Below are 20,818 nucleotides of genomic sequence, written 5' to 3' on the forward strand. Positions count from 1 at the left end.
CGAGCCGAATCTGTGCGCTGTTGTCATCATTAGCCGTCATCATCATCATCATCATCATTATGAGTCGTCTTCGATTGTTGGGAGCATAGATTTGATCGTGAGGTGAGACTACTACTGCGGTTTGAATGTGTGAGACTTTGGTGACGTCATATGTTGAAAGAGAGAAGGATTAGTAATTTCCATTTAATTGAAATACCTTAATAGCTTATATTTTAATCGTTCTGATGCTTTATTGAAAATTTATGGTGAAACATTTGCAGCATTCTGGTGCATAAAGAGGAAAGTCTGAAAACTGCACCACAAAGGTGCATGGTGAAACAAACTTTACTGACAATTTTTGGTGCACCGTTCTGGTGAATGGAGGAGCATGCTTTCTTGAAAATTTCTGGTGCAAAATTTTCATCGGTCTGATAAAATAAATGAACGGAAAATTTCTGGTGGAAAACTTGCACTGGTCTGGTAAATGAAGGTACAAGCTTTATTTAAAATTAAGCTATATCGAAAATTTCTGGTAGAAAATCTGCACCGTTCTGGTAAAGAGATGGGCTAGCTTTTTGGAAAATGTTTGGTATTAATTTTGCATCCTTCTGCTGAATAGAGAAGCAAAGTTTAATAATAATTTTTGGTGTAAAATTTGCACCATTCTGATGAATTAAGAGAAGCTGCTTTACTGAAAATGTATGATGGAAAATCTGAAAATAGGGGCATGCTATATTTGTTGGAAAACCTACAACATTTTGATGATAGGAGAAGCAAGCTATATTGAAAACACAGACAAACAGACATAACACTCGCAAGTTGATCATCGAACAAGCATTTAATGGTCAATTTAAAAGTATCGTAGTTGGTAGTACCGCCACCTGTGGCGCGCATAGTCAATTCCCTTGCGTTTGACGTTTACGCACTACCGACATCTCTTCAGCGTACTAACCACCACAGTGTACTTAACAGATGGCGGTAATGTTTTAGAAACGATGTTTTACATTGAGAAATATTAAATGTGTTATGTCTGTTTGTCTGTATTGAAAATGTCTGGTGAAAAAAGGGAAAAAGAAAATCTGCACCAATCAGAAGATTGGAGAAGCAATTTTTATTGAACACTAGCTGAGTGTGCCCGGCCTTGCTCGGGATTCAATATTAGCTTGAGTTTATGCGCCGATTTAAAAAAAAAGCATACTATATTGTACGTAGCCCTCCTCTTATCTAAGGGGCTACCCCCTATGACTTCCACATGCCAAATTTGGTTCCATTTGCTAGATTAGTTCTCGAGTTATGCAGAAATTTCTGTTTCATTTGTATGGGAGCCCCCCTTAAAGAGAGGGGAGGGGTCTTTAATCATCATAAGAACCTTTCCCTGCTCCAAAAACCCCTGCATACAAATTTTCACGCCGATATAGATAGATTAACGGTGGAAAATTTGCATCGTTCTGATCAATTGAAATTTTCTGGTGTAAAATTTTCTGGGGGCAAGTTTGTATTGAAAATTTAAGATTTTCAACAATCTGCTGCATGGAGAGGCAAGCTGAATTGAAAATTCCTGATGTAAAAATTACACAGTTCTGGTGAATGGAGGGGCAAGCTTTATTGAACATTTCTGGTAGAAAAACTACAAAGTTTTGGTGAATGGGCGGACAACTTCAACTTGACTTCCGAGAAGAACCTCAAGGGTATTGAATTCTGAGGGCAGTTCTAAAAGAAAAGATTTCTGGGGATGATTCCATGAAAATTCTGCGAATAATTTCAAGTAAATCCTGCAGATAGCTTCAAGATAATTTCGAAAAGAATATCGAGAGAATCAAGCTTTGAATGAAATTTCAAAGCGATGTTGAGAAAATTTTCAAGGAAATTCCGAGGATAATTTCAAGCTCATTCTGGGAAGAATTTCTGGAGAATGCAGAGGAAATTCTTCTGAAACTTAAGGGAAATTTCAGTTCCAAGGTGTTCTGAGAAAAAAAAGTTCTAAAATATTCCGAGAAGAACCTCAAGGATATTGAATTCTTATGACTGTTCCAAAATATTTCTGGGGAGAGTTCTGGGGCCTCCCATTTTATAGAGATGAACTAGCCAACGGCTAAAAATCTCTCTAATAATGCTTAAAAAAAAACAAAAAATCTGGGAAGAGTTCAAAGCAAATTCTGCCGATAATTTCTAGTGCATCTTGCACATAGTTCCAAGATAATTTCAAAAAGAATACCGAGAAAATCAAATTTTGAGGATTTTAAGCAAAATTTCCGAGGATAATTTCTAGCTCATTCAGTTCCAGGGTGTTCTGAAAAAAAATCACGTAGAGTTCTAAATATAATTTCAGTGGACTTCTGAGATGAGAGAGTTCTAAAAAATCCGAGAAGAACCTCAAGGATATTGAGGACAGTTCCAAAGGATTTCTGGGGAGTATTCTAAGAAAATTCTGCGTATAATTTCTAGTGAATCCTGCAGATAGTTCCAAGATAATTCCGAGAAAATTTAATTTTGAGTGAAATTCCAAAGGGATTTTGAGAAAAATTTCAGGGGAGTACCGATAATTTCTAGCTCATTCCGGGAATATTTTTTTTGAGGAAAATCTTCTGAAACTCTAAGGGAATTTCAGTTTCAAGGTGTTCTGAGTAAAAGTCAAGAATAGTTCTAAAACTAATTCCAGAGGACTTCTGAGAAGAATTTCAAAAGAGCTCATAGAGTTCTTAAAATTTCGAAAAGAAGCTCAAGGAATGCTGAGGACGGACTATTTTGCAACTGTACAATGTTTAAAGACTTTTGGATTCCCTAATTGAAAAGTGGGAACAGAAAAAAAGACGTGAAGCAAAGATTCCAATCTCAGAAGAAAGGTTATGTATTTGCGAATTTTTTGGTTCCACCTTCGCTAGAGCGCAGCGCTGTTGTATCAGTTACTTGGATACTGGAAAAGTTGCCAGTTGCCTTGATATGATGTCTTCGATCTAATTCTTGAATAGCATCTTAAATATTCCCTCCAAGGGTGGTACATCAGCGGCAAAAAAAACAAAATAATTCAGAAGGAGCTTGTTTTACGGACTGAACGGAGAACTCCTACAGCATTTTAAGGTGCAATTTACTTAGCTGCATTTTCAAAATTTCCGTTTCTCGGGAAATTTTGAAACCCTCATTCGAATACCCCTCACCAATTATGGCAACGAAATGTCATACTAAATGTGACGTCTATTTTTTTTCCCAGAAAAAATATTATTTTTCTCTGTAACTTTATTTTAGACGTGATTTCAATCAGAAGTGAGGTTTCCCTGCTATTTTGTTTTGGAAAATTTCAAAGACGTCATTTTGACAATTTTACAAGATCCTAAATGGACGACTTTTAGCAAAAATTTAAATAATTTTCCATAACAAACAGTCATGCAAATTGAAGAAAGTCGAGTTTTTTATGATTCGTCATTTGGCGTTGAACTGCTGAAATGGGGAAGAGTTAAACAATATGGCTTATCTCATGACCTAAGCGGAAGAGGGACAACCAACAATAAATTTGAAACTAACGATTTTAAATTGGCTCACTACTTGACTAGCCTATTGGTCCCAAGCAAACCGCCAAAAAGTTGAGCTCGTTTCTTCTGGCCTTAGAGTAACCTCTATGGAACAACTGGCTTCTTTTTGTCTGTGACGTGTTCTTCTTCTCTCGCAAAAACGACCGTGCAAAAACTATTTCACTATCGGCGCCGCAGTCGACTGTCAAAATACAAGAAAATAGATTCCCTGTTGTAAAAATTCTCGTGTTTCTATCGTTTCGATACGTTCACCTGATCCAGGTTGGAACTGCATAATAAACAAATTCGCTATAATATATTATGTTGACTCGAGTGACAGAGCTTGTTGGCGGATTAATAGAATTGACAGCTCAACTCCTAATATGTAGTCACATGTGTTTAAAATTGTTACTACGTAACAAAATAGCTGAACCTTAAGATATTAGCTCATCATTAAGCACCTTTCCATTACCTCAATACCCCTCCAATACCAATATGTTCATCTTATTGAAAACAAACCGAATGACAGACCCGCAAGTGACTCATACTGGTAAACAGGGGATTTCGTTGATCTAAGACAAAACCAAACACCAGCATTAAACTAACTTTTCTTTTATTAACACAATGCAGAAAGTGCTTGCTACATGCGGATCATTAATATTGGATCGAAGTGTGTGTGCCTGGGTTGATAAACAACAATGTGGAGAAAACGTGAAATGGTCGTTTTTGGGTTCGGTTGGCGCGATTCGTACGATTCGGAGGTTCTTACTCGGCAATTACATTGCTCTGGAGGTACTTCTGGAAGGAGCGATCGGACTCGAGCACCGGATCCGACTCCGTGATAATTTGCGTCAGCTTGGGGTTCTCCAGCATGGTGATGTGGTTGCCTTCCAGGAACTTGAGACTGACCGCTCCCTTGGTATACTCGGACAGTCCGTAGTCTTCTTCGATGTCCACGACAGACACTTCAGTTGGACGTACCAAGGTGATTGGAGACTCGAGAGGAGTTATCTTGTTGACATCGTAGAGCAGTGTGATCTTGATGCGGTTGAACAAGGCCTTCGTCATCATTCGTAGGTAAGCTTCGGAGTAGATATTTTGATCCTTGGTGAGCTCAAGTAGTTTGTCCATTCGAGCTTCAAACGAGGGACATCCACTGATGATGGGCAAAACGTCGGTCGTCTCATCGGGGTAGATGGTGTTGAGAATACCAGCGAACAGAACAATCTGAACACTTTCTTCGGTCCAATTTTCGGACATTTGATCCAGAGCCAACTTGTGCAGGAACTTGGGTGCTCCGTCGATAAGTAAGATCTTACCACGTTTACCCGTTTCTTCCAATAATCGAGCCAGCTCCAGGGTAATGAAAGCACCAAACGAATAACCCACCAGGTAAAAGTGTTCGGCTCCCTTGAACACATTCTCGATCACGTCCTGGGACAAATATTGGCAAATTTCCGGTATACTGCCCATGTCGATAGTCTTGGTCAGCTGAGTGATAAACGTGGGCAGGGTTAGTTGGGACGCGATGCTGTGCCAGGCGTTACCAGCGACACCTTCGATTCCAGGGGTTAAGATGACGCAGGCGTTGTACTTTTTGGAGTCGTTCTCCGACTGTAGACGCAGGATCGTATGTTCGCTGTTGAACTCATCACCCAAGTTACGTAGTAACATGGCCACACCGGTCGGAGTCTTCTCGTTGGCCAGCTTCAGTTTAACGTTGTCGTCAGTGGATGCCTTGGCTTCGGTCAGCTCCTGCAGCTTCATGAAGGTCAACGAACGAAGATCCTGAGGCGTTAGGAACAGTTCGTATTCGCGTTCTAGAGTTTGCTTGATTTCTACAGCCATCAGAGAGTCCATACCCAGCTCGGACAACGTAGTATCCATCGATACGGATTTGATGTCACGGATGCTCATAATGTTCATAACGGATTCTATAATGTTGTCCTTTCCACTGCTTCGTACACGTTTCTCCGCGACAACCATACTGGCGACAATTGGTTCCGGAGTTGTCAGCAGGGGATCCAGCTCCTGAAGACAGGAGGAGATTCTTTGCTGCAGAGTTCCTCCAATTTCCATGTCCAGTTTATCTTCCAGCATGTCAGCCACCAAACCAACTTCACCAACTGCTCCCCATTGAACGGCCTTGGCTGGCAAACCGTTTGCATGACGATGCTCGATGATACGTTCCATTACAGAGTTCGCCATGCCGTAGTTGCTCTGACCAGCGTTTCCTCGACCACAAGACACACTGGAGAACACTACAAAGTATGACAACTCGGGGCACAGCTTCCGGCTGAGTTCATCCAAGTACTTGGTTGCCATCGCCTTCGGGCCCATACATTCGATAAACGTTTGTACACTTTGATTTTCGAAAATACTATCACGCAGTTGAACTGCCAGATTGTAAATACCACCGACTGGACCCAATTTGGTAGCAGCTAAAAGCAATGCTTCGCATCCCTTCTTGGTGGTGATGTTTTCGGTGTTAACCAACACCTTGACTCCATATTGTTCCCAGATTCTGTAACGAAAACGAGAATAGTTAGATTAGGACAAACCTAGTACAGGCATCGCAAACTCACTTGATTCGGTAGGCTTGATACGCCTTGCTAATGCCACGGCTAGAACTCATGACTAGCTTGCGGCATCCGCGAAGTACCAACCAATCGGCCAGCTCAAGGCCGAATCCTCCCAAACCACCAGCAATCACGTACGAATGATCCGGATTGCAGTACATTCGTGGCAGATATGCAATCGGCACAGAGTATTCATCGTTCGGGTTATCCCGAATCTTCAGCAGCACCTTGCCGACGTGTTTTCCACTGGCCAGATAACGGAAGGCATTTTCGATCTCACTAGCAGGGAAGACATTGGTCTTCAAGGGCTTGACAATTCCGGCCTTGATGTCCTTTTCGACTAGATCGCGTAGTACTTGTTTTTCCTCTGGTGCTGCCGTGAACAGGAAATCTACCAAAATGGCCGTGAATGACAAAGCTCGCAAGAATCTATGCAGACCCAGCTTGCTATCATTGGCCATGTCGTATTTGCCGATTTCCAGGAATTTGCCGTATTTTCCCAAACAGCGAACCGAGGCCTGCAATTTATCCTCCGACAAGGAATTCAGAACGTAGTCAACTCCTAGACCGTTGGTGCGAAGCATAATCATCTTCTCAAAGGAAGTGTCACGAGAGTTTCCGATGTTTTCTGGCTTTAGCTTCGGGAATGTTTGCAACAGGAAGTCTCGTTTTGCTTGCGTGCCTACTGTAGTGTAGACCTCTAACCCGTATGCCTGACACACATTGATGGCTGCTAGACCAACCCCTCCACTACCAGCGTGGATCAGGATGGACTGTCCCTTCTGGATGTTTGCGTTGAGGAACAGTGCAGTGTACACGGTACCGTAGACTACCGGTACAGTAGCCGCCTCTTCCAGGGTCCATTTGTCTGGAACAGCCCACGTCAGTGATTCATCGCATTCAACATGGGTAGCCATAGCTCCGGTGGTAAGCATACCCATCAAACGGCGACCGCTTTCTGCGATACCGGAGTATTCGAAACCCAGATCGCACTGCTGTTCGAGGCGAGACAAATTAGCAAAGTCGGCCGTCAATTTACCCGACGCGAACATCACATCACGGAAGTTCAACGAGCTGTAGGATACTTTAACTAGTTCACCCTTTGGTCTACTTTGGTTGAACGGTCCACCCAGCCAGGTCATCGACGAAAGATCTCCCTTAGTTAGAGCATTGGCGTAGCAATGATCACGTCTTGGTTTGGTCACAATGGGCTGTAGTAGCTGCAAGTGACGGTAAGTTCCCCAACGACCATTACGGTATACATTCAAGGCAAGCCCAAGCTTCAGATGTGCCTTGTAGAATGGGTTGTCGAGTTCAAATGACGGTGCCTTCGGGTCATCTACGAATACGCAGCTCACCATTCCACCATCAGGTTCCTTACGGATACAGTTAACCAGACCGATGATTCCAGACATGCTGTCACTTTGAGACACGGCAATCACGGAACCGTGCTTCATAGCTTCCCGTAGTTTCGGAACCCATTCAAACTTGTCGTCATTAGGAATGTGTACGATGGTTGGGCTTCCCATGTACTTGCGCTTGATACGTTGAAGCAGGACATATGTCTCATCTTCAACCGGGATCAACGCAATCAGCTGGTATCCGGCTGGCGCAACTACGCTGTCAAGTACAAGATTTGCACTTTCTCGTGATAGAATAAATCCACTGTCATGTAAGCTACCAGCCGCTTCTTCGAACAATTCTGGGCGACCCAAGCAGTTGACGGAAACTAGGAATAGGCAGTTGGATTGAGTTGACAGTTTACCATCTTCAACGTGCACTCCGGCCAGAGTTAATTGTTGCTGAGAGAGGAACATCAAGTCAGCTGTGACGAGCGGAAGATCTCCAAGGGCTTCAGCAAACAATGGAGTAATCGGAGTATCGTTGTGGAAGTCAGTCTCCACGGCCTTAACCTTCGGTACGGGAATGTTTTCCAAGGCCAGCTGAACGCACACTCGTACGGCATCGGCTTTAGACATCTTCGGTGCTGGAAGATGCGAGATGAACTGGTACGATTCCAACACTGGATAACCTGGAGGCTTCCTCCGTCCGACGGTGCTTGCTTGCAGTCCAATGACTTCGATTCCACCGCAGCGGATTGTGTTCAACACATCAGAGTACTTGAAGTCGAACACTTGCTGTCCTTCTTCCATTGTGTTGGCGATCGCCAGGTGCATCTTCGGATCGATGCGCATACGCTCGATTCCTGTCGGGATCATCAAGGAACGAGTATCTTTACCGACGATACAGCACTGCAGTAAACAATCGAGGAAGGATACCCAATTCAGCTCCCAGTTGACTTTTCCGCAACGAGCGTCAGCTCGAGCTTCCTGCACCGCCCGGAAGGCTCCATTGTAATGGTAACCGCGAAGGCGGAGTTCCTTGTAGAAGTCACGACTGGACAGCATGGGGAAGTCACTCTCCGGTGGATCCGGAATTTCCGACAATTGAATGTTCTCGACGTGCTTAACGTAGCCAGTTACGACTGCAGCCGTTCCTTCCGTGATCTATATCCGATATTATAGTATCAATCCGGGTTAAAAAAGTGTATTCGAACTGAGAACTTACCTCAAATCTTCCGGTACCTGGTTGCAGCATAACCGTGAACTCAATTTCCTGATCCTTGGCGATGGAAGTCGCCCGCAAGAACTTGACATCTTCGAACTCTACCTCCAAGTCGAAGTACATGGGACCCTTAACCATGGCAAGAGTTTCCCAAGCCAGATGCAGGTATGCCGTAGCGGGGAACAGTACACGTCCGTCTATGATATGACCGGAAATGTAGCTGAAGTCCTGATCGCTGAGCTTGATCTTTACGCGACGCTCTCCACTCTTGGATGACTTTTGCATCTCGAACTTGGTAACGAACCAGTCTTCGCTGTGATCCCAACGTACCAGGTGAGAGATTAGTGGAGTTCCCCGTGAAACGGGATATTCTACTTGAGGGTACATGCGAGACACCGGGATATCCAACCCGTTGACGTACAATCTAGGCGTGTTAAGAATGAGAGTTATATGATATACGGACAAATGATTACTGTAAAAAAAAAACAACTTACTTTCCAAGAGCGTTGAACAGGTATTGTACGTTGTCTTTGTTGCCCCGTTTCGTCAATCCAATATGAACGGCATTTGGCATAGACTTCTTCAGGATAGCTTGCAGTAGTCCATGGGGGGCTACCTCAATGGTCATGGCATTATTCGGGAGCAGAGCGGACGTTTCTTCAAACAGAACCGAGCTCAACAGGTTGTTGGTGTGGTAGTGAGCTGAGGAGTACTGGCTTTCCGGTTGATCCCAACGGATCTTCGGTACCGAGGAGCTCAACCATTTAGCTGAACGTTTCTTCGGTTCCGGAATCACTTCGTTCAGTCGGGCTAACAGCCTCGGTCCCATTTCAGCGATGTATTTGCTGTGATAGGGAATGTTCGAGCAGGGAACTTCCTTGGCAAAAATTCCCTTGCCAGTCAGTTCCTTGACAAAGGCCTCTACATTTTCTTTAGGTCCAGAAATGGTACACGAGTCGGGACCGTTGTGACAGGCAACCTCAATGCCTGGTGGGATCATGGTTCGGATCTTACGGTAACCCAAGCCAACAGCAGCCATGGAACCGAACACGGTTTTTGTCTCCAAGCTGGCCATACCTCGGGAGTATGCGGACAAAATCATTTGTTCAGCCGTGAAGCACCCGTCAGCGTATGCACAACCCAATTCACCGACAGAGTGCCCAATCACGAAGTCGGGTTCAATATCCAGTGATCGGAGGACATCTACGATACCGATTTGAACAGCGGCAATTCCGACAAACGAGTGCAGAATGTTTTCGTATTTGCAATCCTTCGAGGTAAGGATTTCCATCAGATTCAATCCCTTCTTGTCCAGCACGCGATGGCAGTTTTCAACGGAGTTTCGGAAGATTGGGATCTCCAACAGCGAAGTACCCATCTCGGTCCACTGTGATCCCATTCCGCTGAATACCCAAACCAGTGGACGCTTCAGACCGGTGTAGTGCTGACAGTCGCGTCCCAAGCAAAGGGCATTCTCGGTGCCGTTCTTAGCATAAACTCCGTAGCCTCGGAACACATTGCCGGGAATGGACTCACTCTGAACGCTATGCACCAAAGATACGTATTCGGCGTCCAGATGTCTATTACTCATGTCAGTCAGAATAGCATCGATGGCCTCCTCAGTTCTACCAGACCATGTGACCAATCTTGGAAGATTATCCTCCGGAATTCCACCGTTGACCTTTACCTTCGAGTTACCCTTGAGCAGAGCATGTGCATTGGCACCTCCAAAACCGAATGAGTTCACAGCAATCAAGTTTCCTTCCAGAGGCGTATTCTCCGCTACAACGGCTAAACGACCCTCAACCAGCGATGGAATATCACTTCTGATTTCGCCAAAGTTGATGTTAGGTGGGATGACTCTATTTTCAAATGCCAACACAGACTTGATGATGGAGCAGATTCCTGAGCTGGACTCGGAGTGGCCAATGTTAGACTTGACAGAACCGACCGGCAGCGGCTTCGTACGACCTGTGCAGAAAATCTTATCCAACCCAGCGCACTCCTCGGGATCACCAACAACGGTACCGGTACTGTGAGCTTCTACGTAATTGACGGTCGATGGATCAATGGCGATTTCTTGGTAGAACTCGGAAAGCAGCTTACGTTGCATCGTTCCCGATGGGTAGGTGATACCTTCCTCTTTGAATCCGTCGCAGTTGGTCTTCGAGTAGACGACATCTGCGTACACACGTTTAGCGTCCTTGGCTTTCTGTAGGAAGACTACGCAGATAGCTTCTGAACGTGTATAACCGGAAGCATCTTTGTCGAATGGCCGACAGTAGCCATCAGAGGCCAGTACACCGAGACGAGCAAACTGCAGCGTTACGTACGGATGCAACAGTAGGTTAGAACCTCCAACAATTGCTGCATCACATTCACCATTGCGAATGGCATTAAACGCACAATCCAGGGCGTACATAGAGCTACTACAAGCCGTATCCAGCAGGAAGGAAGGACCGTTCAATCCCATGGTGTATGAGATACGGTTCGCCATCATAGCACGGGAACAACCGGTGATACCGAATCCCCCGGATGAGATCTTCTCGTAGAACCAGGTTTTCTCCGATTCAGCAAAGCAAGCTCCGACGAACACTCCGGTTCGCGATCCACGCAGACTTTTCGGGTTCACACCGGCATCGATGACGGCTTCGTACGCGTGTTCCACCAGGATACGACATTGCGGATCCATGGTGTGGGCCTATGGGTTTGACGATATGAATTCGATACGTGTTGGTGATTTGGACATTTACGTTACAAATCGACAGACTTACCTGCTTGAAGTGCACTCCGAAGAACGTGGCGTCGAACTTCTCCAGGTTGTTCACCTTGCCCATGCGGCGAGGAATTTCGACGTTGCTATGACGCCAACGCGTTTCCAAATCGTCTACCATGTCAATCTTGTTGTACAGATTGTAGGCATAATCCTTGACATTGTCCGAATTCGGGAAACGCCCAGAAATACCGGAAATGACAATCTCTGCACCCGCAGCCGGCGGCTTAGCACGGTGTTCGATCGCAGGGTTTTCAATTCTTGAACCCATTGTTGTAATAATTTGTACTATTTCTCAGTCCCAACACAAATCACTTCACTGGAAGCTCCAAATCAAATAATCGCACTTAACACTAGTTCCTCTCCACCAAAGAACCAAAACCGTCCCCAAAACTACACTTAATCCACGTCACCACAAACTAATCCACACGATGCGCGCGTTTCCAGTTCCGTCCGAATCCTTCCTTAAGCGCCTGCCTGAGTCCTGCGTCCGTATCCGGTCAAACTGGGAATCCACTATTCATTGACAATGAACTTGCAAACCGTTGAAATAACCGTACCGTAGCGTAGACGAGTAACGAACGATAAATTTGCACACAATCCGGAGACAGTTCGGAAAGAAAGCCACAGAAGAACTCAGCGGCGCAATGACCAGTACGCTTGTGAACGAAATACCAGAGGCGGTAACCGTTTTATAGCGGTGACCTGCACGGCCAATACGGGGCGACTTTCGATTAACGATTCCATGCATCTGATTAACTCCGCTTTACTTTCATTAAGCTTTGACCGGTAAACGTGCGCGGTACCTAAAGTGGAATTTGCGTGCGCTTCCTGCGTCAACTGCAATAGGTGTGCATCGTTCTGCAGATTATGGATGCTCCTTGGACAGTTCAGCTAGATTCAGAAGCATAATTTTAACGGAAATCTCGGGACATTATTGCGATGGGGATGATAGTGTTGCCCGTCACAAGTACACATTGACGTTCGTTGTATATAATCAGTGAAGACTCCGAGAAGGCATGTTTAACCTTTCTGACCCCACGGAGTGGCCGATGGAAACGTGCATTCTTTTTTTCAGTTTATACAATGTTTCGTCCAAGGTATTCGGGTAGCGTCGCATGTTCGGTAATATGCTTATCGTGGTAAGTTAACTGAATTTTATGTAAATTTTGACGGCATTGCTTTGTTTTGTATAATTTGAATACATTAATTTTTCGGTCTTTCATATCGGTTTAGCTTGATACATTGGAAGTATATTGAACTTCGTTCAGATTTGGATGTTTGACCAATATTTTTAAACATCGAACCTGTAAGGTGTAACCATTTTGAGATTTCGTGTGTGGCGTTTCTGATCTTTGCATCAAAAATGTTTGTATCTATCATAAAACAATGAAGAGATTGAGTACCGTTTGAGTAACCATTACTGGTTGCAGCCCCTTACAAAATCTGCACGTCGCTAAGAAGTGTTTCGCACCTAAATTGCAAAACATAGCCATTTCATGTGCGTATCTTATGATTTAAATAATTCCACAACACTATAAATGCAATTGTTCAATACTTGGATTTCATTCGCTATCTTGGTTTCCAAAATGGTAGTGAACATCAAATCTCAGCTTCTACTCGTCAAGCCCACCCTAATATTTATTTAAGATTATTTTGCTTATCATAGTAAGGTATCATCCGAACCATTTGTCGAATAGTTCAATCATTTGGGTTATCGTTCGGGTTGGTATATTTTTTATTATGGCATTGGTTCAAACGCGAATTCGTTGTCCGCTAGCTTCCATATTGGATTCAAATCCAATATCTTAATTATAGATCTGTCATCTTGAATGTCGGAATGTCCTGTTTTCAGAAGCTAGCTGTGGTCAGCCCTTACCAATAACTGGCTTGGTGGATACTTGGGCAGATTGCAGTGTGTATTACACGCAGGGAAATGAGTATAAGAAAACCAAAATTCAAACATTATGTAAACTCAAAAATGAAGCAAACTAAACTTTCATAAGTCACTTATGCGTTGCATATAAGACATCTCAGTTTTCATTATTTGGACATAAACCATTCATGCACCACATGTTTGAATTTCATTATGCGCATTATGAAAGTTGGAAGAGTGTTTATTTGAAAAAAATCATAAGGGACGTTATAATATTTAGAGCCAAAACTCAAGATGGAAGTGGCTATTGAAGACGGTACTGGATGCAAACAAGTCGAAGTTATGTCAATTTTTTTTGCAGCGAGAATTATTCGAAAAGTTACCATTAATAAGGCAGGGGTCAACAGAATCATTAGTGAGGACGCCGTCTTTTCATGTAATTTAGAATTCTACTGTGGATCCAATGCATGATTTATTCAGCAATGGAATCTGTAAACACAGTTTTTCGGCATTTCAATTTTCATTCGCTTGGTGTCACAATTCATAATGTAGGTAATTGAAAGTGTATGCTTCAATTTTCGAAATTCTTAATGTGTCATTATGAACTAAGCTATGCATTATGATGATTTCATTACCAAATCCTTAAGAAATTCCTACGAATTGATTTGCCCAATAAATTTGATTTCATAATGTATCGTATTGAACATCATGAGAATTGCTTGTGGCTAATTTTCAAAAGATATTTTAATGAATATCTTATGTGCATTTACCTGCGTGTAGTCCCATAAGAGGGAATAACGTAACGGCGGCAAATGATCATTCAGCACACATCACAAACCAACACAATATGCAACCATCGTGGCAATGAAGGAGTAGACGATACAGCAGCAAACGAACGAGAAAGATCCTTGAGATCAGGGATGCAAGGTTTATTTAGAAAAAATCACAAAATTTCTTCGGATGTCTTCACTGCTACTTTTGAAATTTGCTAGCAGTGGAAAGTCCTCAATATTTCAGATTCATAAAACTGAGCCTATACTGAAGTTCAAGGAACTTCTTCGAAGTCAAGGACAGTTCGAAAAAGTTAATAGATCATCGTTTGACTTCAGCGAGATTCATAGACGGTCTGGAAACTTCGCAAACATTCAGTGAATATTGTAGAACTTCAAGGAACTTCATAGGTCTTTAAAATACTTCGTAGAATTAAAAAAAAACTTCGTTAGAAGTTCAGGGCACTGCGTAGAATTTCTGGAAACTTATTTGTGAAGTGCTGAGAATTGTGTCGAACTTCGTAAAAGTTCAATAACTTTCTGAAAATTTAATAGAAATTCAGGGAGCTTTGTGAAAATTAGAGAAAACTTCGTAGAAGTCCGAACTTTGTACAAGTTTGGGAACTTTGTTTATTTTCAGCAAACTACATAAAAGTTTCGGGACCTTCTTTAAAATACAGGACACTTTGTTAATAGCTTTTAAATAGTTCCGTACAAGTTCAGTTAACTTTGTAGAACTTCAGAGGACTTCGCAGAAAATCAATAAAATTCTTAAAAATCCAGGAAACTTTGTAGAAGTGCACTGAATTTCATAGTAGTTCAGTCAAAGTAGAAGTTTTAAGAAAAAACTTCGATTGATTGATTGATTTCCTTATTATAGAGACTTTCAGCCGTTGGCTGATTCGTCTCTGAAAAGATAGTGTGGGGTCCAGAAGGGACCTCATCTAGTTACAAAGTTTTTTTTTTTTTCTTTTTTTATCATGTTAGGAGGTCTATAAGAGGCCTCCTCTAGTTAAATACTGAGGCTGTCAATGTGCTGTCTTTCTTCGGAGTTTTGGTTGTTAAGTTGCTGAGGATCTTGCTTTGGTTTGAGATGTTGGGTGATAAGAGAAAGTCCATTTGTATTGCGGTGGTCGGGTTTTTGGCAGGTTTCATATTTGGTCGAAAAGGCCGGCCTCGCGGAGGAAGCCCATTAATGCTGTGATTCTAGTCGGGTCGTTACTCAGTGCGTCCTTAATGCTGCCCGGTATGCCGTACAGCACTCGTGAGCCTTCGTATTGAGTACAGTGGCAGATTATGTGTTCCACTGAACAGTTGGTGCGGCAGAGCTCACAAAATTTCCGGAACGGGCCGCTCCCAGAAAAGTTATGCGAGACACTGGTATGGCCTGTTCTGAGTCTTGCCAGGACAACCTGAGTTCGGTGGTCAGGGGGGTCTTGCCATCTTCGTGTGTCAGCCTTCACTTTTCTAAGGAAAATGCTAGTTGATTGGGAGCATGTATTTGACCATAAGTCCCAGATTTTGTTGGCAACCCATTTTTTCAGGTCCCCTGATGGAACCTCCTTGGTGAACAGTTGGGCTCGTCTTCCAGAAGCTGCTAGATGATCCGCCTCCGTATTACCACGAATGCCGCAGTGTCCCGGAATCCATACAAATGTAGTGTTTCTGGGGGCATATCGCTGAATGGCTTGGATCCATGAGTGCTTAATAGAGTCTGAGTTGAGGGCTAAAACTACACTTGCGGAGTCCGTAAATACGGCAATCGGCTTGTTTGAGGGAGTGGTAGCAGCAATAAAAGCAGAGACCGCTTCTGCCGAGAATATAGTGTACTGGTCTGGAAGTCGATGAAGTACGGACATTTGGGGTCCCGTGATGCCGATGCCAACCCCTTCACGGGAAACCGATCCATCGGAGTAACGGATAGTGTGGTTGCAGTATCTGGTTCTCTGGAGTTCCGCGACGGATCTCACAAGTGCCGTAGAGTTTGATCCTGCCTTGAACTTCTTCTTTATCGCCAAGTCGATAATGGGCCCGGGCAGGTTCCAATCTCTGGTTCCACACCAATGTAAGCTAGACACCGGGGGGAGCTCCAGATTGGTGGTGGCTGAAAGGAGTTGTTTGGCCTCGGTAAGGAGGAAAACTCCTTCATCTGAGCCAGCTGTCTTCTCCTCGAAGCTAATTGATCGGTTACAGATGGTCTGAGTAACTAGAAGGTTGAATGGTAGTACCCCACTTTCCACGCAAGCTGCAATTGCAGGCGTGGATGGTAGTAGGCCGGATGAGATACGGATTGCTTGGTGGTATGTAGAGGCTAGTTTCGTAATAAGTTGTTCGCGAGCGAGACAGGTAACTTCGATTCCATAAAGGAGACGTGATTCTAAAATTGTTCTAGCAACTCGAAGACGAATGGGCCGGTTACTGTCTGGGTGTCGACCTGCGATGGATCGTAGCAGATTAAGACGTGTCTTGCAGGCTTTCTTGACTTCGTCAAAGTGGGCAGAAAAGGTCAAATATCGGTCAATTCGAACTCCGAGAATACGGGCTGACCTCCTGATGGGAATAGCTGTACCATTGATACAGATGGGAGTGTTAAGGACGGCATGATGGTGAGAGCAGATGTGCACTAGTGTGCATTTTTCGGCTGAGAGTTGGAAGCCAGTAAGTGATGTCCTCAGGGAGACTGCCCTTGTGGCAGCGCCCATCTTTCTACGTAGTGCCTTTATGGTTTTGTGAGTGATCAGGAGGATAATGTCGTCAGCGTACACAAAGATGTAAATTTCCTTAGGAAGGTTAACGAAAACTCCATTCATACAAATTAAGAAAAGGGTGACCGCGATAACCGAACCCTGCGGTACGCGAGTCTCCTCTCGGAATGTTGCGGAACGGTGGTTTCCCAGAAGTACCTGAAAGGTGCGGTTTGCCAAGAAATTCTTCACGAAATGCATCAGGTGCCCGCCAAGGCCCCAATCAGCCATTTGTCGGATGACATCTGGCATCCAAGCTCTATTATATGCTTTTGCTATGTCTAAAGCTGCCAGTTCGACATGGTGTCCGCTCGAGGTAGCGTCATCAAGGGCTTGGGCAAGTGTGGTGAAGTACGTGTATGTACCGTGTCCTGGACGAAAGGCGTGTTGACGGTGGTCAAGTAGGTCCCTGGATTCTAGAAAGTTCATCAGTCGTCTATTTACCATCCTTTCCACGATTTTGGAGGCACAGCATGTGAGGGAGATCGGCCTGGAATCACTAGCTTGTCTGCCTTGCTTTCCTTGCTTGAGGATCGGGACCACAAGACTGTGCTTCCAATCCTGAGGCAGGGAGTTGTGCAGCCACTCCTGGTTGATTAGATCTAGAAGCTTGCGCCTTCTGGTGGTAGATTCCGGAGCAAAAGATAGCCCACCTCGTCCGGGCCCGCAGAATTGCCTTTAGCCTTTGATAAGGCTAGAGCGAGCTCGTTCATCCGGAAGGGTTCGTTTATTTCCGGAAAAATTGTTTCCTCTGGAATTGGCATGCTGGCTATCGGGGGTGTCGAAGCAACTTTTTTCCTACGGAAGCGTTCTTCGTAGCCTTCAACGCCTGATAGAGAGGCAAAGTATTCTCCAAGCACATCGGCAATAGTATCTGAATCGCGGGTAATTCCTCCTTCATATTTAAGAGCGATTCCCCGGTTTTTTCTCTTCCCACTTAAAGCATTAACCTTTCCCCACAGAACTTTGTAGAAGTGCACTGAATTTCATAGTAGTTCAGTCAAAGTAGAAGTTTTATGAAAAAAACTTCGAGAAATTTAAAAAAAATTAGCAATTTACGGAGCTTTGTAAAACTTCACAAAAGTGCCGGGAATTTCGTAAAAGTTCATGGATCTCTTAAAAGTTTGGCAAACTTTGTAGACATTCAGCGAACTTGTTAGCAGTTCAGGGAATTTCGTAGAACCTCAGGATATATATTGTAGAAGTTCAGCACACTAGGAGAAATCATTTCAAAAAAGCTTTTTAAATTTCATGAAAGTTTTGGGAACTTCGTATCCGCCTAGGTGTTCAGGAAAATTATTAGAAAATTTTCAGGATCTTTCCGGAAATTTGGAGAAATTTATGGATATTCTGAGATCATGGTTGAATCGACTGGTCGATCAACTTCAATGCTCATGGTTCGAATCTGGGCTGCGGAACCAGATTATTTTTTAACAACATTATGAACCAGAAGACAAATCAATGGAATTCATACCGATATCTTGAGGCTAAAATTCATAAGGCAATATTTTGAATCTGGATACTTTATTTGAAACTTATTGGTTGTTCAGAGAACTTTGATCAAAGATTAAAAATGGGATCTCTCAGATATTTTCCGAAGACGGCAGGTTGGTTAGGAAGTATTTAAAAGATCTTCAGCTGATCGGGGATTTCAATAAAGTCCTCTGAATATTTTTCAAGTCTTCAGATTGATCAACTATTATTGTGAAATAATGTTCTTTCCTTTATTTAACGTCTGTCTCTGTTCCGCTATCTAGTGCCAATCACGGACGGACATCAATTGGCATGCATTGACGGCAATCGAATATGTGAGAAGGCAGCATCCATACCTGCGTAGGATATCGCACCCATTCACAACACACATGGGCCGTGACCAACAGCTTTACTTCCCTTCCGAAGGAAGACGTGAACAGAGATTTTTATGCTTCAGAAAAATCCCACCGACCTCGGCTGGGATTGAACCCAGTTCCATTGGGCTGAGAAATCACGCTTACCACTACACCACCGGCGCCGGCTTTTGTGAAATATTATTAGTATTGTGAAGTATTATTATTCTCCCAAAATGGAACTTTAATCAGCAAGCATTCAAAATATCTCTTTATTCATACTCGACATTTTAAATGAGGAGCTTAAAGATGAAGTCAAAATCATCGTATATATATGTCTGCTTAAAAATCAAAAATCCTTCAAAAGTCTTCTTCAATTACAACATGAAATGTCTCCAAACTGGAGACATGTTTTCAAATCTGGCGTCCCTGCATGGGAACGCTTGAAGTGGTGGTACACGGAGATGAAAAACTATCCATAATTAAGTACTTTTCCTCAATTCCTAAGTTCAGACCAATAAACCAAATTTGAGTAAATCACATATAGTCTTCTTCTTCTTGTTCGCATTTCAAGCTTATTGCTTAGCGCATATTAGCTTATTGCGTGCGCTCAACTTAGTGTTCTCAATGCACTTCCACAGTTATTAATTGAGAGCTTTCGATGCCAATACCAATGCATGAATTTGTATATTGTGTGGCAAGCACAATGCTGCTCTGACCAGGGAAGTCGAGAAAATTTCCAACCCGAAAGATTCCCTCGACCGGACCGGGAATCGAACCCGCCGCCTCCGGCTTGGTAATACCGTGCCTTTACTGACTAGGCTATGAGGCCCCCTAGTACTTTCCATTTAAAACCAGCAAAAAAATTACTTACTCTAAAGTATATTCTACCCAAAATTAAGTTTAATTCACTTAAATTTGAGAATGCCATTTACTCAAAAGTAACTTATTTGGCTGAACTACATAGTTGGGTCGAATCTCTCGTTCCTTTTTTGAAAACAATAACATATGCAAGTGCTCAACTCAAAATCGAGTAAAAAGAATTCAAATGTTGGGTAGTATTTTTTCTCCGTGTAGGGCGATCTAGTAAATCTTATATGAAATCTTAATTTTCTTAATAGCACAGTATTTCTCGATGTAGACTTCTCCTATGGGAAGTAAATTTTCGGCTCTAAAGAAATGTCGAACACTTTCAAACAAATGCTTGCACATTTTTAAATACAATCAGAATGGCCCTGCTCATAGTTTTATTAAGCCTTATCGTGGACACAGATTGTTCTTTCCTCCGTCAACACAGAGACACGTTCCCGTGATGAAGCTGGCAGTATCTGCGGCTAGGAAAGCAATGGCAGCAGCCACTTCCGACGCTTGGCCTACCCGTCCAAGTGGGTGACTTTTCTCGCAATTCTTCAGATATGTTGCATAATCGGCTGGACTCATACCCAAGCGATTATGAAAATCCGTTACAATAACCGCTGAAAATAAAATTGAGAATGATAACAAGAAACTTACAAACCCGTGTTTACTTCATAGTTGGCGTAGCCTACCTGGATTGACCGAATTTACTCTGACTTGCTTCGGCGCAAGATCGAGCGCAACGCATCTCGTAAATTGATCCAGTGCGGCCTTCGAAACACAGTAGGCCAATACGTTCGCGAATGCTCTAGTCCCGGCGATACTTGAAACGTTAACAATATTGCCTTTACTCTTGATAAGATGAGGCACAGCCAACATCGTCAGGTGATAGACGGCTCTCACGTTGGTTTGCATAATCTCGTCGTACTGTTCCAGGCTAGTGGTTTCGATGCCTGCATACTTTCCTATACCGGCATTGTTCACCAGGACATCCAGTTTGCCGAATTTCTTGATGGTCTCTTCGATCACACGACTGTTATCCTCGGTTTTGGTGACGTCGGCCACCAGAAGAAAAGGCTTCTGCTTTCCCAGAGCCTGACATTCCGCTCCAACTTTATTGAGATTTTCCGCATTTCTTCCGATCAAGACCACCGAACCGCCCAACTCGGTTAGATATTTTGCAGTGGCAGCACCGATACCACTACTAGCTCCCGTGATGAGCACTACTTTACCGGAGAAATCCATGCTGCTTGAGATGAGCGTTATGACTGAAATTTGCGTTAGTGGGTGGACAGCGTTTTATTCTGTAAATAATTTCCTATCTACTATGGGCAGTGCATTGTAT

General features: G+C 43.5%; 3 protein-coding genes across 3 annotated transcripts in view; 1 reads left to right on the forward strand and 2 right to left on the reverse strand.

The window, feature by feature from the left end:
* sigmar (Tumor necrosis factor alpha-induced protein 8-like protein sigmar) overlaps positions 1-20,818 on the forward strand; it is a 181,387-nt gene that overhangs the window by 15,681 nt on the left and 144,888 nt on the right. The gene's annotated exons all lie outside the window — the stretch shown is intronic.
* On the reverse strand, positions 4,082-12,061 carry FASN3 (Fatty acid synthase 3). Its single transcript, XM_065239346.1, has 5 exons — positions 11,404-12,061; positions 9,124-11,330; positions 8,633-9,053; positions 6,071-8,571; positions 4,082-6,009 (listed from the first exon to the last, which is right to left on the reverse strand). The coding sequence occupies exons 1-5, from the start codon at positions 11,671-11,673 to the stop codon at positions 4,251-4,253; spliced, it is 7,158 nt and encodes a 2,385-aa protein (XP_065095418.1). The 5' UTR covers positions 11,674-12,061; the 3' UTR covers positions 4,082-4,250.
* On the reverse strand, positions 19,838-20,752 carry LOC135717346 (3-oxoacyl-[acyl-carrier-protein] reductase FabG-like). Its single transcript, XM_065239348.1, has 2 exons — positions 20,166-20,752; positions 19,838-20,093 (listed from the first exon to the last, which is right to left on the reverse strand). Exons 1-2 carry the CDS (start codon positions 20,716-20,718, stop codon positions 19,876-19,878), a joined length of 771 nt encoding a protein of 256 aa, XP_065095420.1. The 5' UTR covers positions 20,719-20,752; the 3' UTR covers positions 19,838-19,875.

Source organism: Ochlerotatus camptorhynchus, unplaced genomic scaffold (assembly GCF_037179485.1).
Source record: "Ochlerotatus camptorhynchus isolate MF236.1 unplaced genomic scaffold, CSIRO-AGI_Acam_v1.1 ptg000055l, whole genome shotgun sequence".
In the NCBI taxonomy this organism is placed as follows: domain Eukaryota; kingdom Metazoa; phylum Arthropoda; class Insecta; order Diptera; family Culicidae; genus Ochlerotatus; species Ochlerotatus camptorhynchus.

Bases quoted from the DNA above. Each gene is read 5' to 3' on its own strand.
- LOC135717346 (XM_065239348.1), bottom strand. From the start codon at position 20,718: ATGGATTTCTCCGGTAAAGTAGTGCTCATCACGGGAGCTAGTAGTGGT. The intron at 20,094-20,165 runs GTAGGCTACGCC...TTTTATTTTCAG, and splicing joins AGTAAATTCGGTCAATCCAG to CGGTTATTGTAACGGATTTT.
- FASN3 (XM_065239346.1), bottom strand. From the start codon at position 11,673: ATGGGTTCAAGAATTGAAAACCCTGCGATCGAACACCGTGCTAAGCCG. The intron at 11,331-11,403 runs GTAAGTCTGTCG...TCAAACCCATAG, and splicing joins TCGGAGTGCACTTCAAGCAG to GCCCACACCATGGATCCGCA. The intron at 6,010-6,070 runs GTGAGTTTGCGA...TTTTCGTTACAG, and splicing joins TATCAAGCCTACCGAATCAA to AATCTGGGAACAATATGGAG.